Source organism: Lepisosteus oculatus, chromosome 2 (genome assembly GCF_040954835.1).
Source record: "Lepisosteus oculatus isolate fLepOcu1 chromosome 2, fLepOcu1.hap2, whole genome shotgun sequence".
Classification (NCBI taxonomy): Eukaryota; Metazoa; Chordata; class Actinopteri; order Semionotiformes; family Lepisosteidae; genus Lepisosteus; species Lepisosteus oculatus.
Genome location: NC_090697.1, coordinates 37,725,830 through 37,743,087, shown reverse-complemented (window position 1 = coordinate 37,743,087; position 17,258 = coordinate 37,725,830). Strand labels below are relative to the sequence as shown.

At 35.8% G+C, this 17,258-nt stretch overlaps 1 protein-coding gene across 1 annotated transcript in view; it reads right to left on the bottom strand.

Annotated features, from left to right (window-relative positions):
* Nucleotides 1-16,570, bottom strand: part of ptchd4 (patched domain containing 4) — a 45,519-nt gene extending 28,949 nt beyond the window's left edge. The window contains exons 1-2 of the mRNA XM_006625951.3: nucleotides 15,778-16,570; nucleotides 10,290-10,770 (exon numbers count right to left, since the gene is read on the bottom strand). Coding sequence (XP_006626014.1) covers nucleotides 10,290-10,770; nucleotides 15,778-16,377 — 1,081 coding nt within the window. The 5' untranslated portion in view covers nucleotides 16,378-16,570. The remainder of the gene's footprint in view (nucleotides 1-10,289; nucleotides 10,771-15,777) is intronic.
* Between the last annotated feature and the right edge of the window lie 688 nt (nucleotides 16,571-17,258).

The window sequence follows — 17,258 nt, the reverse complement described above, 5'->3', positions numbered from 1 at the left end:
CTGCATTATTTCCTGTTGTGCTTTGTTTTCATTTCCCTATTTAAGTTTACTCTTTCCTGCTTTCGGGGCTCAGCCTTGGTACACGGTAGCTTGATAGCCCACCTAGTACCAGGTCGCCCCACGTCCATAGCCTGAGGGAACAGGCCTGTTAATGCTCCCCAACCCACTGAGTCCGGGGCTTGGAAGAGAGCCCCATATTTCCTGGATTCCTGTCATCTCGTCTGTGTTTCCTGTTTGTCTGCGTCTCCTGATGGATCTCCCGGCTATGGACTTATGGACTGCTTCCTGACTTCCCTTTGGACTTCCTTGGATATCTTTGTCTACCAACCCAACCCAGCCTCGTGACAGCCAGAAACTCTTGTTTAATATGTTGTGACAATGTTGTGTGGCTCTGCGAGAGCGCTTTGTGTATCACCTCTTTTTATATTTGTAAAAATGTTCCAATTTACAGTACCAGTTAAAAGCTTGAGTACATCTGCTTGAAACCAGGTTTTTCATGATAATCTGTGCTTTAAACTGTATAAACTTGTCTATAAACACTTAAAATGTAAGTACATAATATGTGTACTTATAATCTTAAGTGAACTGCTTTGAAAATGTTACTTTTTCATTTTCAATAAAATGAACACCCAAAGCAAGCAGATTTCAATCTGAAGCCCAAGTTATTTAAAAGTCAGAAATGTGTATAACATAGTGTTAGAACACTAAAAGAAGTTTAAAATTGTCTTTGTTAGATGTTCTCACAGTTAACTAGCATGTTACCTCATTTACCTTTTGTCACCAATTATTAGTAAACAGGTGAGGGTGCACGATTACCATAAATATAGGGTGCATTGGCAAACGTTTCTAATTCCTAAATGAATATGGCAAAATTTGCTCAGCAAGCAAGGAAAAAAGACAATAGGATACTTATAGGATACTATAATTACTTTAAGAAATGAAGGTCAATCTTTAAGACAAATTGCAAGAATTCTGCAAGTGTCAGTAACTGCTGTGGCAGATTATCAAACGACATGAACAGGTGACCTCAGGTTCAGAGAGTACGTTCATTAGAGTCATAAGTGTGCGAAACTGGCGATTTACTGCCCCTGAAAATCAAGCTGAGCTCAATGCAACTAGAAGTACAGATGTTTCAACTGTTCCGAGAAGGTTGCGTGAAGCTGGCCTTGAATGTCCAGTTTCTGTGTTTTTTGGCCCAGGCAAGTCTCTTCCTCTTATTTTGCACTCTTAAGAATTTCTTTGCAACAATTCTTCCTTGTAGGCCAGCTGCACGCAACCTCCTCTGAACAGTTGATGTTGAAACATCTGTTTCAACATTAAGTGCTTACAAAATTAAACTCTTTTAAACATTTAATTAAAAAGTAAACAAAAAACTTATAGCATACACAAAGACTCTAAGCTGATCATGAGGAAGAAAAATCACCAGTTGTTCGTGCATAAAAAGTGTTTTTTAACTATCTAAACATATTTTTATAGCTTTTAAAGTCATGCAATGTCTAATTTAGGCAGGGACATGTTATTATTTCTTATTTTTTATTTTCTTTAAAAATTAAAAGAATCAATTTCCTATCGTGCCATACTATATTATGTTACATAATACGTTTGTACATTTTTAAGAAACTGCTTCAACTGATGCATAAAAAATGTAGTATAATGCGTTCTTGCATTATGAATTCACTTACACATGGGATCCGCTTATTTCATGCTAAGGTTTCTCAAAATGCAACCAGGTACTAGATATTGTTTAAAGCTGTGCAAATTTTCACAAATCATGATCTTTAAAATACCTGTGATTTGAAGGCATTCTATGTCATTTTTTGCAAAGTTACTGACATCTGAAACATTGTGTCCCATATATAGGCATTTTAATAAGAAATCAGGGGTTATGAAATTCCATATTATATTCTCTACTAAATGGATTCTAAAAAGTGCATGTTTTTTTCTGAAATAATGACAGCAAGTATTCATAGAGAAGGTTAAAACATTATAGCTTTTTACAAAGTATATAAACTAAATAAAGTCAGGACTAGCACGTCAAAACTTTTCTGAAATAACCACAGTAAGTGAGTTAAATACTTTGATGCATAAAACGTTAACCAAGAAAGTGGAATACTGTTGTGTACTTTTTATTTAAGTTACCACTGCCAGCCATATACAGTATGTATAATATATTTATATTCCTAAATTATGACGATGTGAGGTTCAGAGATGCTATACTCCTGTTATTTTTACGCTGAGCCACCAAAATTTCACTTTAATTGTTAAATTCCAAATTAACATTCCATATTAAGCAGATTTAAACATGCACAGTAGAGAGATTAAATGAAGCAATTTCACTAACACCTAATGCAACTAGTGCCACCTCCCGATCATCTTTGTCCAGCGAATAATGTACCACTTCCATCTGTAGCTCAAAACCTGTGGTACAGGGTTGTACCGCACATTATGAATGGCTACATCTGTATGCACAGAATTCCTAACTTAAGAGAGAAAACCTTAGAAAACTTCTCAGAAGACATGATTATTCTCAGTAACATCAGGTCATTATTTTATTAAAATGAGGGGTTTCATTTTAACAAATTTACTTTATTCAAAATCACACAGTTTAACTGCTTCAGCTTAGCTGCACTCAAAAGTTTGGTGAATCATTTAATGTATTTTTGTATATTTTGAGTGTTGCTTTGTATCCTCTCTTCTCCCTCTTTGTATTGATGGTCAGGAAAAATGGATAATTGTACTTTCAAAAAGAAAAAGTGACTAGAAATTGCCTGATGTGATTCTTTGTATCAGGTCCAACCAATTTGATTTTCCCTAAAAACATTAGTTGTTTAAAGAAAAGGTTATTTTAAGTACATTTCACATGTTACTTCAGTGTTCCAATAACTGAAAGCTTTATTTAATTTTACTTTTTACATCTCCATTGAATTGTACCTAATGATAAAAAACACAGTGTGATATTTTGTGAATTTTATGCTGTACCTCAGATCTACGATATCTAAAATGCAAAATACATAGAAGAAAATTTATTGCACACTGTTAAAATGCAAAATAATAATTATGCTTGAGGTGATACAATATCTTTGCTTTATGAAGAAAAGCAGCTTAAACTTAATCACTTTATTAAAGGCACAAAACAGGGAAACTAAATCGAATTCCATACTAAAATAGTGCCTCAATATACTTTGAGTGCATTTAGACATATTCCACTGGGAGCAGACCTCCAGGTAAATCAGCAATCTTTGTCAACTGAGTTATATGAAAATTGGAATTAATTGAAAATGATAGAAAAAAGGAGGTTAGTTCCTATGAGAGCTTACCAGGCTTTGGTTACTGAAGCTACACAACCCACATCATAGAGCATGCCATAATAAGAAAGATCACATGTCACTATAGTGTTACAGGTTTGACTAATTTCAGATATTACTGTACACCCCCACCTCAAATTTTCTACTGAAAGACATTCATGCTAGAAACAAGCAACAATTCACTTACTCATACTTGTTCAGATTTATAAAATAAACTGCAACATAACCTTTAGACAGGGGTTTTACTGTGCATCAAATAAAATAGATTTTCACGTTAGAATGCCTCATCTTCCTGCTATACAAGTCTCCTGAGCTGAGCATTATATTGCTTAGCATACCACAAAGAGTGCATGAAAAAATATCTATTAACTTGTATCACCACAATTCAAAAAGGATTGAGGATTTCCCCTGAGGATTGTGCAAAATTTAAAATGCACTGGCATCAGTAGATTTCTTTATTTTAACAATAGTTTGAGGACTCTGTAAAAAAGAAAAGCAATTAAAATGTAAGAACAATCAGATACTACAACCTTTGTTAATTTGAATACAATCTGTAATCGGATCCTGTGTAGGTTTTACCGTAAGGTGTGCTATTTACTTTGGTGATTTCCTATTTTATATGCATATGGACTTTTCAAGTATATAGTATTACTAATACAGTATACTGTATATCTAAAACCAGACAGGTTTTCCAACATGTTATATATATATTATTTAGTTTTAATAAAAATTATGTTTCCTAAAAGATTTTGAAATTACACAATTCATTAACCAAACTTATTTACATTTAAGAAACAATGTTGAAACAGTAAGATTTGGATCTTTTTGGAGGTGCCTTCTATTTAGTTAAATTATTGAAATATAAACATTTAGTAAGGTCTGCATAAAAGTAAGAAATGTGAAAATTGTTAAACTAACTTTGAAGTTTTCCTAATTGTTTACTTAAGTGAAAGAGACTAAATGATAATTCAGCAAAATCTCATTCCAGTTTGGAGAATGGTAGGTGCCAAAATTGAGGAAAATATTGCAATCACAAAATGATTAGAAAGATATAATCTTAGCTAAAAAACACCTACAGATGTAGCCATCTTGGATGTGTGTCAAAACTTATGGTACACTTATGGTACGTTAGATGTTATTGAAACGGTATCTTAATTTGTAAATCTTAACAGTAATCTATATTACTATTTCTGTAAATCCACTAATAATATATTATTAATATGGAAACAAGGTCAATTTTGATAGCTAATAATAAAAATAACCAAAGTATAATACAGTTTCTGAAAGTTTTCAACAATGTTTAGAAAATATGTTAGTGGTAGCTAAAAATACTAAAAAAAGGTTACAAAACACTATTCATCCCTTTTTCTAAATATTTTCTGCATCAAATTCTTTAACTCAATGACTTGCTGTGGTCTTTTGGGAAGGTTTTCATGTATTTGTTTTAACTACATTTCCCATGAACATGTGTAAGATTCAAATTTAAAAGAATAAACAACATATACTTTAAAAAACATATGTTATATAAGTAACAAGTTATAGGTTTATTCCATGCTGAAAAAAAGAAGAAAGAGAACACAACGTTTCGGCCGTGGAGCCTTCTTCAGGTGTGAGAGAGACAGGGCAGTAGGCAAAGGTAAAGTAGCGGGAGAACAAAGGTTGGGAGGGAGGAGAAGTGAGAGGCGGGAGCAGGGGACAGAAAGAGAGGCCAATCAAGAGGTGTGAAGTCAGAATGGGTGCAGAGAGGTGTGAAATGAAACTTCCAATGAATGGAGAAAATGTAAAAGAACAGTACTCTGTCGTTAAGGGAAGGGAGAATGTGTGATCCTAGCTGCAGAATAATTTTAGTTTCGGTGGTCTTTCTGATGTATGAGTTCGGAAAACTGTCTTTGAGAACACAGACGGAGAGATTAGAGTGGTCGTGGCCGTCAGGGGTGAAATGAGAAACAATGGGCTTGGAGAGATCTTTAATCTTCACAGCCCTGACATGTTCTCTGAAGCGGTCTCCGAGTCTCCTTCCTGTTTCTCCAATGTAGACGGCTGGGCATTTACTGCAAGAGATACAGTAAATAAGGTTGCTGGAGGTACAAGATGCTGTCTGGGTGATCCGGAATTGTCCTGAGGGGCCTTGAATGAGTGTGGTGGTGGCTGTGTACTTGCAGGTGATACAGCGAGCTCTGTTGCAAGGGAAAGTGCCTGGTGTGGATGGTTGTTGAGGGCGGTCAAGGGAGCTGTGAACAAGGAGGTTACGCAGATTAGGTGGTCGGCGATATGAGATGATAGGGCGATCAGAAAAGAGGGCCCCAATGGAGGGATCATCCTGTAGGATGGAAAAGTTCTGGTTAATGGTCCTGGGGATAGGAAGTATGTTAGGGTGGTAAGGAAGCACCAAAGGAATGCGGTTGTTACGGCGGGAGTTCCTGATCGGGTTGATGGTCTGGGGGGTGTTTTTGGCTCGGGCAAGGGCCCTGTCAATAACACTGCTGGGGTATCCTCTCTGATCGCCCTATCATCTCATATCGCCGACCACCTAATCTGCGTAACCTCCTTGTTCACAGCTCCCTTGACCGCCCTCAACAACCATCCACACCAGGCACTTTCCCTTGCAACAGAGCTCGCTGTATCACCTGCAAGTACACAGCCACCACCACACTCATTCAAGGCCCCTCAGGACAATTCCGGATCACCCAGACAGCATCTTGTACCTCCAGCAACCTTATTTACTGTATCTCTTGCAGTAAATGCCCAGCCATCTACATTGGGGAAACAGGAAGGAGACTCGGAGACCGCTTCAGAGAACACGTCAGGGCTGTGAAGATTAAAGATCTCACCAAGCCCATTGTTTCTCATTTCACATCTGACGGCCACGACCACTCTAATCTCTCCGTCTGTGTTCTTAAAGACGGTTTTACATCAGAAAGACCACCGAAACTAAAATTATCCTGCAGCTAGGATCACACATTCTCCCTTCCCTTAACGACAGACTACTGTTCTTTTACATTTTCTCCATTCATTGGAAGTTTCATTTCACACCTCTCTGCACCCATTCCGACTTCACACCTCTTGATTGGCCTCTTTTTCTGTCCCCTGCTCCCGCCTCTCACTCCTCCTCCCTCCCAACCTTTGTTCTCCCGCTACTTTACCTTTGCCTATTGCCCTGTCTCTCTCACACCTGAAGAAGGCTCCACAGCCGAAACGTTGTGTTTTCTTTCTTCTTTTTTTTCAGCATGGAATAAACCTATTACTTGTCCCTTTGCAGCCTACGCATGCTGACGCAGCTACCCACCTGAACTGTTATATAAGTAGTTATAAACCATCAACACTGGCTGGAAACTGCAGAATCCAAGGAAACATAACTGTGGATTTCTGGGAGTTGTAGTTCTTGCGGACAGTTTCCTACTCAGCCTTTTTTTATGGTCTTTCTCTCATGTTATTTTGGAATGATCTGTTCCTTCTCTCATCGATTAACTTCTTAATTACATGTACCAACAAATATGAAAATGTGTTTTTCTTCAAAAGGTTTTTGCAGATTTTAGCATTCAATTATATTATTAATTAAATTAGATTCAATTCAATTCAATTATAGCTATTAATTAATTGATTTTAATTAACTTGAAATAAATAATATATTACTTTTGTCAACTGTTACTCTCAGCTCGACTGTGTTACCATCAGGCCAATTATGGTACTCATAAATGTATTTGGCTGAATTAAATAGTACTTCTAAAATACACCTTCTTTGGTTTGTATTACACAAAAAGAGGAATATTTTTAATTTGCTCAGATTTATGAAAATTTTAATTTTAAATGTTATTTGTTAGAAAAGTACCACCAGAAATCCATTAAATTGCATGAGAGGTGACTTTGTCATGTAAATTGACCTATTGCTACTTTTTTGTCAATGGACAACTGGTCAGTGAGCTGCAGCTACCATCTCCGCAAGAGAAATTAAGAGGGAATCGCTGCAATTTTGTGAACTATAATAATATGTGATGATTATTTTCCCCTGTAAGTTTTGTTATTGTTTTTCTTTAATCACTTTATTGGCCATATACAATTTCTTGTATTACGATTTTTTCTTTTCACATACCCCAACTTGCTCAGACAGGGACACACAGACAGGGAGAGACACACAGACAGGGAGAGAAGCTTGGGGTCAGAGCGCAGGTCAGCCATTTATATGGCATCTCTGGAGCAGGTGGGGTTAAGGCCCTTGCTCAGGGACCCAACGGAGTAGGATTCCTCTGCTGGCCACGGAATATAAACCGGCAACTTTCCAGCCACAGGTGCAGATCCTTAGCCACAGAGCCACCACACTGCCCCTAAACCACCGCTGTTTTAAGCAAGCAGCACAGAAATGCAGAACAGAAATGTATAAAAATAGACCCGTTTAAGAAAATACTAAAGTCTGTTCAGTTAATGTCTGCATTCTGTTTTTCTGGGTTTTAACCAGTGTTGATAAGATTCAATGAGCACCCACCAGAGTTTCTCTAAGGTTACCACACTTGCATCACAACATCTCAATATTTACAACAAAATGTGTTTTTTATTTACAATGTACTGTTTTTCATGTGTTTCTCAATAATTTGTTCATAATGATTTATTTTGGAAAAAATCCTGGTTTGTTTAGTTTCACTTCCTCTGAAAGCAATAATAACATCAGCCATTTTGACTATATATCATTGCTGTTTATATTATGTATAATGTTTCTTTGAAGTGTAAAGGAAAATGAAGCTTACTATCAAATTAACCCATTACTAGGCAACACCTATAAGTTTTTAATTTGTCTCATTGCACTAAAAACATAAAGCAAGATACTACATTTCTTACTGTCCTATACAGTATACTACAGTAAGTCATCCAATCAGAGTGACACATTGGCAGAGGAAGAATTCTTGCCTGCCATGCGGTAGGCCCGGATTTAATTCCTGGCCAATGTACGAGCCGTACTTTCTTTATTACATTGCCCTTTGGGAATTATAAAGGTTTTCTTTCTAATAATACAAATCCTCTTTCTTATAATTAAATAAATTTAATAATGTGTAAACTATTATTGACATTTTTATTAATTTTAAATCTCACAGTATGTTAAATATGAAATTATTATTAATAAGTGTAATAATAACTAAATTGTAAATAAATTGAATCATCATTTGAATCCAAATTATAATTGGTTTGAAAAATTGAATACGATTTGCCAGTTTAATTTAATTTAAGATATTTTGATTCATAGTCATGTGTAATAAATAAAACATACAGGTAGAGTAAAAAGCATGTTTAAACTTGTTACAGTGAAAATAAGTATTTTTTGCAAGAACAAACCTGATTGTAGATCAAGCAAAAATGAGAATCCTGCCATAGGGGGAGTAAAGAAAACCAGCTTTACCAGACACAAGACCATAAGATCACCAATATATAGGTTGAGAGAATAATGGAATTTAAAGATGACCTTAAACAGAAACCAATTAACAGTGCAGTGCAGACTTGCATCAGCTACAGTGCAACTTATATGTGACGTATGTGACAGTCATTCAAGTCACCACTCAAAACCTTCATTTTAGTCTGGCCTTCTTTTTTCTTGTCTTTTATGCATAGGATTGCATTTAAATTATACTATTTTTTAAAACTGCTATGTATAACATTTTTATAAATAAAAACATAAAGATTGCTAGATTTATATTTTTTCTGTAATATCTCTTTTTCATATTAGTTTTTATAATCATTTGGCCTTACCTGTTGAAGCGCTTTGTCCTGGAGTACCTATTTCAGTGTTACTTTTCTGATGTAACATGGGAGTCTCTTCTAACAGTAGGGGGTATTGGAGTACACCTTTTACAGTCTTTGATGTGTGAAGAAACACAAATCGAAAGCTCTTTATGCTATGAAGTCAGCTATATGGCTTTGGAGCAGTTGCACCATGTCTATTGTATTTAAAATGCTACTTTAAGATTTAATGTTAAATTAAACTAATTGTCAGTTAAACAACCCAGAGATTGTGGTGCATTTTGTTTGGTTTTAGGGAGAAGCCAGGGGCAAGGCCATTTTTTTCCTGTAGCTCAGAAATTACACAGTGTTTCACGCACATAATAGCCTTTCAGTCATGCTGTATTGCCCTTTCTCTAGGAAAAATGGAAAAAATGGAAAAAACAGAAACTCATGGAAAAGGACATTTCCCTGACTTAAAAAACTTTAAAACCACATGCTGTGTACATACTATCCTATTCCTTTTAATTGGACCCTTTGATGGCTTTAAAATTATTTGAGAAATTTAAAATCAATAAATGCCACTCACAAAATCCCAAAGTGGTGTAAATATTTGTATCCTTCTATCAGCTACAACTTATAGTACACAAGCAACAAAGTCATTCAAATCCTTATTCAAAACTAACTTTAACTCTGGTCTCTTTTCTGTTTTTTAATGTTGTTATTGGATTTAAATACAATATATTTTTAAAATCACTATCACTATCACTATCTAATTTAATAACAATCTAAAATAAAACTGTTTTCACCATAGTATGTATAGACATTATTAGTATAAATATAAAACATTATTTCTATTAAACAGGAGAGTGTCAAACCAGTGACAGTATCTAATTTGGAGCTGTGGTAGCAATGAGGTAACAACATCCTGCCTCAACAATATAATCAATTATTTAATGAAATTGTTGCTAGTAGAGTATGCATACAATATGATTATCACAGGAAAGCACTAACAGGTTAATGAGCATTTAATACAGTACTGAGCAGTCTGACAACAACACACAGCTGTAGTATCTTAAGGATTCACTGCGTCACCTGGCAGTTTTACATTTATCATGAGTGGTGCCTACTGCAATATACTGATTGACACCTTGCACATTCTAGATGGTTGTATCTGTACAGTGATTGACATCAAATTCTCAGTAATGCAATAGTGGTCCTCAGAAAATATTTTGAAATATTATTACCATAGATTATACATATAGAATAAAAAATAATTACCCATGGCAAAGAAGGGGATTCCAAGCAGTGTGGAATTGTACTTCCCATCCGATATGAAAAATATCCCTGCTGCAGTAACATTGGCGATGCAGATAGTGAGAACTCCCAGTAGCCCAAGAAAGGGCTTTCCTCGCAGACAGTCCCTCATAGAGCTAGAGATGGTGGCAGCCAGGAGAACCAACACCAAACTGACTAACACCTGACTCTTGGCCAACATGCCTGTCTTGTGAAAATCTCTCCAGAGACTGAAAGAGGTAAGGGATTGGATATAAAGATCTTCACTGACAAGAGACAGCCTGTGTGTAAGTTTACAAAATTCACTTTCCCACTTCTCAGCGATGACATCCTGGGATGCAGAGCCATAGTTGTGGAGGTAGTATGTTATTTGAACAGCTCTGGCAAACTTCACCTGGTGATCTCTGCTGTTTGGAACAAGTGTCACCCCTCCCAGCTGGTGACCGATGAAAGAGATCCTTCCATCCTAAAAAACAAAAGGACAACTTTTTTTCAGATGGGGCTCTGACCATAATATGTTGAAGAACACAACGTGCTGTGAAGTCAATATGCATTATATTACTTTTGTTTCCTTTGAATCACACAAAAAAACAAATAGACTATAAAAATGTCTCAGAATGTGAATCATATGTAAACCCATTCATCCATTTCTTAACTGACTAATCCAAATCAGTGTCACGGGGAAGCTGAAACCTTTCGGCAAGCAACAAGCACAAGGCAGGATATACTCTGAACAGGATGCCAGTCCATCGCAGGGCAAACACAGACACAAAGAACCATACACCAGGAAAATTTTCCCAAAAAACAATTAACCTACCAGTCTTTAGACTGTGGGAAGAAACGAGAGCACCCAGAGGCCCACACAAACAAAGGGACTACAGATGCAGCCATTCAAAACGAGCAGGCGATACCGCATTATTTTGCGGTGCGCTTTACGCAGTCTACTGTGAGTTACCGTAAATTCTCCTATAATACCGCAAGCAAAATAATAGTATCCGGAATTTCCGCAAGGTGGAGCTAATAAAGCTCAACCTCTCATGTTTGAGCTGTCGCCATCAAAGTCTTTAACGAAGATATTACTAATAGTATTAATAATGAATGACCTTGGACATACTGTAAACTCAAAGTATTGCCCTGGTCCACATTCTTTTTTTCATTGACCGTCTTTGTAAAAGTAACACCACAGCATTTCGCAATCACGCATTTGTTTCCAATCATGCAAAGTACAGTAATTTTTGAGAATCGATTCACCATGCCTTTCACATGCTCGTAAAAGAGATTGATTTAGGAACATAAACATATTACTGTATGCAAACTGTACTGTATACAGTATTTATATGTATATTTAATGTCTTTACTGTTCCCGTTTAAGTATTGAATATTTATATGGAATTTTACCACTGAAGGGAAATCTTAATAGCTGAGCATAAAAAGAATAGGAGCATACTGTAACGGGTGTGAAGGCCATAAACGATATTAATTTTGGAACATAAACATACAGTATATGGCTGGTCTCAGTACTTTAAAGAAAAAAATACACACCAGTATTCCATTTCTCCCTAAACATTTTAAGCATCGAAGTCTTTAACTAACATGATACCGGAGTCAACAAGCATACTTTTAGAATTTGATTAAAAGGGAATATAATATGGAATCGCGTATCTAAAGAAATTAATAACGATATAATTATATTCATGTACCGCAACACAAGAATTGTACACGCTGTACGATGTCTGTTGATAATGTTTGTAGGGCTCTTTCAACATGTGACCTTGCCGGTGGCGCTGTGGGTTAGGTTCCTGACTCCCACATCACACATTGGGTGTTCAAATCCAGCTGGAGCAATGACTTTTTTTTAACAAACATTTCTTTGACCAAATAAAACGTTTCCCTGGGTCAGAGATTAAATAAAACTTCACTCGCACCATACAAATTTATATTTCTAAATTTAACAACATGATTGAATTTAAGTCATTTTAATAACAATGAATAGTCACCTATGCGTTACAATATAAACATTTGTATTGATTTAAATTGCATTTAAATCGCCTTTATTTAAAACCCATAAATAAAGCTGATACTGTTTAGACTTTTAATTATTTAAAACTGTATTACAGCAGCACAATGCACAATGCAACGTAAATCGCTATCTTTGTCTTCTGCGAAATAATGTAATAATGTTCTGCGTAATAATAGACTGGGCAAACGATTTGTTTTTAAAAAGAAATACAAAATGAGATATAATGATGTGTTCCAGCTTAGACATTAACGAAGAGCATAACACGGGGGCGGCGTAGAGGTCGGCTCTGGCTTTCCCATCTATACCAATGCACTGCAAGTGCAACCCCCCTCTCTGCGGGAGTGCTGGCTGTAAATAAAACCTCACTCGCGCCAAACAAATTTATATTTCTAAATATCACAATGTGATTGAATTTAAGTCATTTTAATAACAATGAATAGTCACCTAATGTCTAAGCTGGAACACATCATTATATCTCATTTTGTATTTCTTTTTAAAAACAAATCGTTTGCCCAGCCTAACAGTATTGTTGTTATTGTTTTTATCCTGTAAAGAGCTTTGAGGAGCATCTTTAAAGGTGCTATATACAATAAAGTTCATTATTATTACTATTGTTAATTTGCTGGACAGAGAGGTGAACATTATTACGCAGAAGACAAAGATAGTGATTTACGTTGCATTGTGCATTGTGCTGCTGTAATACAGTTTTAAATAATTAAAAGTCTAAACAGTATCAGCTTTATTTATGGGTTTTAAATAAAGGCGATTTAAACGTGATTTAAATCAATATAAATGTTTATATTGTAATGCATATATAGTAGTGCATATTTCTAAATATTTTTACATTATTTAATATATGAAGTTTTATTTAATCTCTGACCCAGGGAAACATTTTATTTTTTCAAAGAAATGTTTGTTAAAAAAAAGTCATGGCTCCAGCAGGATTCGAACACCCAACATGTGATAGGGAGTCAGTAACCTAACCCCCAGCACCACCGGCAAGGTCACGTGAGGAGTGTTGAAAAAGCCCTACAAACATTATCAACAGACATCGTACAGCGTGTACAATTCTTGTGTTGCGGTACATGAATATAATTATATCGTTATTAATTTCTTTAGATACGCGATTCCATATTATATTCCCTTTTAATCAAATTCTAAAAGTATGCTTGTTGACTCCGGTATCACCTTAGTTAAAGACTTCGATGCTTAAAATGTTTAGGGAGAAATGGAATACTGGTGTGTATTTTGTCTTTAAAGTACCGAGACCAGCCATATACTGTATGTTTATGTTCCAAAATTAATATCGTTTATGGCCTTTACACACATTACAGTATGCTCCTATTCTTTTTATGCTCAGCTATTAAGATTTCCCTTCAGTGATAAATATTCAATACTAAAACAGGCACAATAAAGACATTTAAATCTTTATACGACCAACCAACGCACCACGAGTGCCCCTGTCGGTCAACCAATCATGTACCACTGTATTTTGCGTCATAGCTCGTCACGATGCGCGAGGCCGTAGCCAATTACCTCCGGTACGTGTCTGTGTCACGCACTTTGAATGCCTGCATCTGTACATACAAACTAAATGCAAAAAACTCCCCATGTCCAGAATTGAATCCAGTGCCCCAGTTGTGCGAGCCAGCTATGCTAACCACTGCACCACCATGCTGCCCTTGTATGGAAAGCATAAAAGACAAATCACACCCTGCATTCTGTATATTCCATGTTTCATAAAAAAAATACCTTACTATTTGTTCATTCATTTTCATTTAAAATTTTCTATTTCATCCTGTGATTTTCTAACACTTCACCCAACTCCCATACAAGCAGTGTGGAGATTAAAAATAGATAAGACCTTTCTGTATTAGTACTGTACATATTCAGTTTCTCTTTTCATCCAATGAACACAATAATATCACTCCTTGAGTTACAGGATTGAACCCAGGAAAGGAGAGATCATTTTGAGTGCTATGTGCCTTGTCCCACTGGGCAGCTTATTAGAATTTTCCTCCGTGATGCAACACCAGCAACCTGGTAATAGTTACAGTACCACTTTATCAAGTCAATAAAACTAATACAATTATTGAAACTGGAAATACCACTCCAGCTTCTATGTACTAATACATTCATATCGCATACTGTACATACTGTATACTGGAATTGCAAGGGCTTTTATTATATAACGTAAAGCAGAAAATTATTCTTAAATACAAAGAACTGTACACTTTAAGTGAACTGCATAGTTTTAAGAACTGCATCCAGAAGATTTTCAATTACATTAATGTATTGTATATGTACTGTATATAATGCAACAAATAGACAAAATCTGTCAAGAAAATAATAATTACTAGCGATGAAACAAATTACTTTGTCCTCTGTGGACCAAATGAGTTGAAACAAGGATACAAGAAGCAATGTAGTGTCTCCTCAGCATCAATGAATGTAATCCAGTAACACAAACTGAGGTAATGATAATAGTATTTTCTAAAGGAAAGAAATCCTGTATTAATGTTACAGATGATGATATTATAACTGTTATTTTCCAGACAGGGTTTGTTTGTTGTTGTATACCTTCATTCATGAAATAGTAATTAATTTCACTTTACGTATGCACATAGTGTTCGTACAGAAAGAAACCAGTGACACTTCGCTTAATAATGTAATTGCTGGCATCCTGTAACTTATCCATTTCATATAAATTATTTAAACAAACTTCATCCCAGTCAACTGTTATCCTACTTTTCAGCCAATAGAGAAATTCTAATTTCACAATTGTAGGTAAAACGATCAATGCTATTAGTGTTAAAACACAATTCACAGTAATTTGCTGTGTAACAAAACATACTTTAAACCAAATCAAAGAAATAATGTCAAAGGTGATAAAACGGCCGAATGTATTAATCTGGAAGGTTTAAATGACAATTTGGAAATCACACACTGCATATTCAGTACCGCATTCGTTTCTCACTGTGCTTTCACCATGAAGGTAGACATCATGAAAACCGTAGCAGATCTTTGTAAAACAACTCGGTTCATGGGACCGACTGCACTAGCCAGAAATGAAACACTGCCCTGTTGTCAGGACACGTAGTTTTGCAAATTTAAACAAACGCATTCAGCAAGAGAATGCTTTATAAATTAAAATTGTCCAGGTTACGGTTTTCAAAAACTCCCTCAAATAAAGTTAAATTCGAGGTTTTTTTTCAGGCTGAAGTATACATGCAAATCAGAACGTGGGACTTTTTTTTATTATTATTATTATTATTATTATTATTATTATTATTATTATTATTATTATTATTATTATTATTATTATCAGTTCAACTACTTGATAGTCGAGCTTCTGGCTCATATAACCCCCGTTTAACAAACCTCAAAGCATAGTTTGCAAGAAAACATTTTTTTCTTAATAGGAAATTCGCTGACAAAATAAATTAGTCTTACCTTTAATGTTGTATTTGGGTAACTCACTTGCACCTTGGAAGGTGTGCTGTTTGAAAAGGCAGCTTGACGAATGTCTCTGAAAATTGTAATTATATCATCCAAAAGGCATTTCTTATCCCTGTGGCTCATGACACAGAGATGCGCAAAAGTGTAATTGAAACCTTTGTAATTAACCCGCAAATCCAGCACCGCTTTGTGGACCTTCAGGACTTGATCAGCCAGCTCCAAAATGTTTCCCCCGGATTTCGAGAGCAGGATCAGCCTGCCATATCTGCCGGGAGTGTGCAGGTCTGAATACAGCTTGTTTTTGGACTGGTCAATGGGGAAAAGACTGTTCGCTAGACTCCGTTCTATTTTAGCCAGACTGTGGGTTGGGGCAACCAATATCTCTAGATCTCTTTCGGGCTTAAATCTGCTCAGAACGGTGGATCCGAAGATGATGGTTAAAACAGCGGGAACAGTAAGGAAAAAAACCGGATGCCTGCTAACAAATAAACCGAGCCAGTAGAAAGAAGATTTGAGCCCTCTGTGTATCACTTGCCGCAGCATCCTCCTCCAGATCCAGCTATCAGATGCCCCGTTTCTTCCTATGAAGCACATGTGACATGTGGCTCCTTTGCCCCGCTCTGTCAATCCGTTTCAGAATACACTACTCCTGTAAAACACTGCAGCAATTTGCAAAAAGACAGTCAGATATTGATCACTCGTGGCTTTTTCCTTTCCTCTCAAGCCATCCCTCCCCCTTTTTTAACCATTGATCTGTGATATACGGGAGTATTTGTATTGTTCTGCAGCAATAGTAGAAAGGCTCGGCAGCCTCATGTGCATGTGTGCCTAGTTCTTCTAAGTACACTATTGGTGCTGCCTGATTTAACTGTAACCATGTGCTGTATTGTAAGGAGAAAAATGCTGATGGACTATATTTAGCGCTCTCGGGCTTAAGAGAGTCGTTGGATCAAAGACGAAAAATAAAATTATGAATGTAAAATAGACAAATGCCACTGTGGATCTCGTTATAAATTGCATTAATGAGTACAGTAATTGTTCTGTGTCATTATATTATCTTCTTTTTACAGTATAACTACACTTTAATGTGTTCAGGCTCAACATTATCAGTATTGATATGAATGCAATGTAATGTGTATATATATATATAAGTTGCCGGCCAAAAGCATAGTCAAAAACGTCTATTTGCAATCATGAAATTAATATAAATCTTAAATGTAAGATAATATACATTTAATCATATTAGAACAATATAATATTTTTGTTGATTTGAAATGACCAAGTGCCAATGAAACACCTTACTTTTATGTAGATTTTAGAATGTATATCTGCAAATGTTTGCAAATCAAATCAATTGGAGGCAATAACTACAGTATATGGCTTCTGCAACTCTGAGCTCTCCACAAATTATTTGTGTAATAATTTGAGATGCTTTGACCTTGAGAGGTCTTGTCTATTCATGATGTGTTTTGACT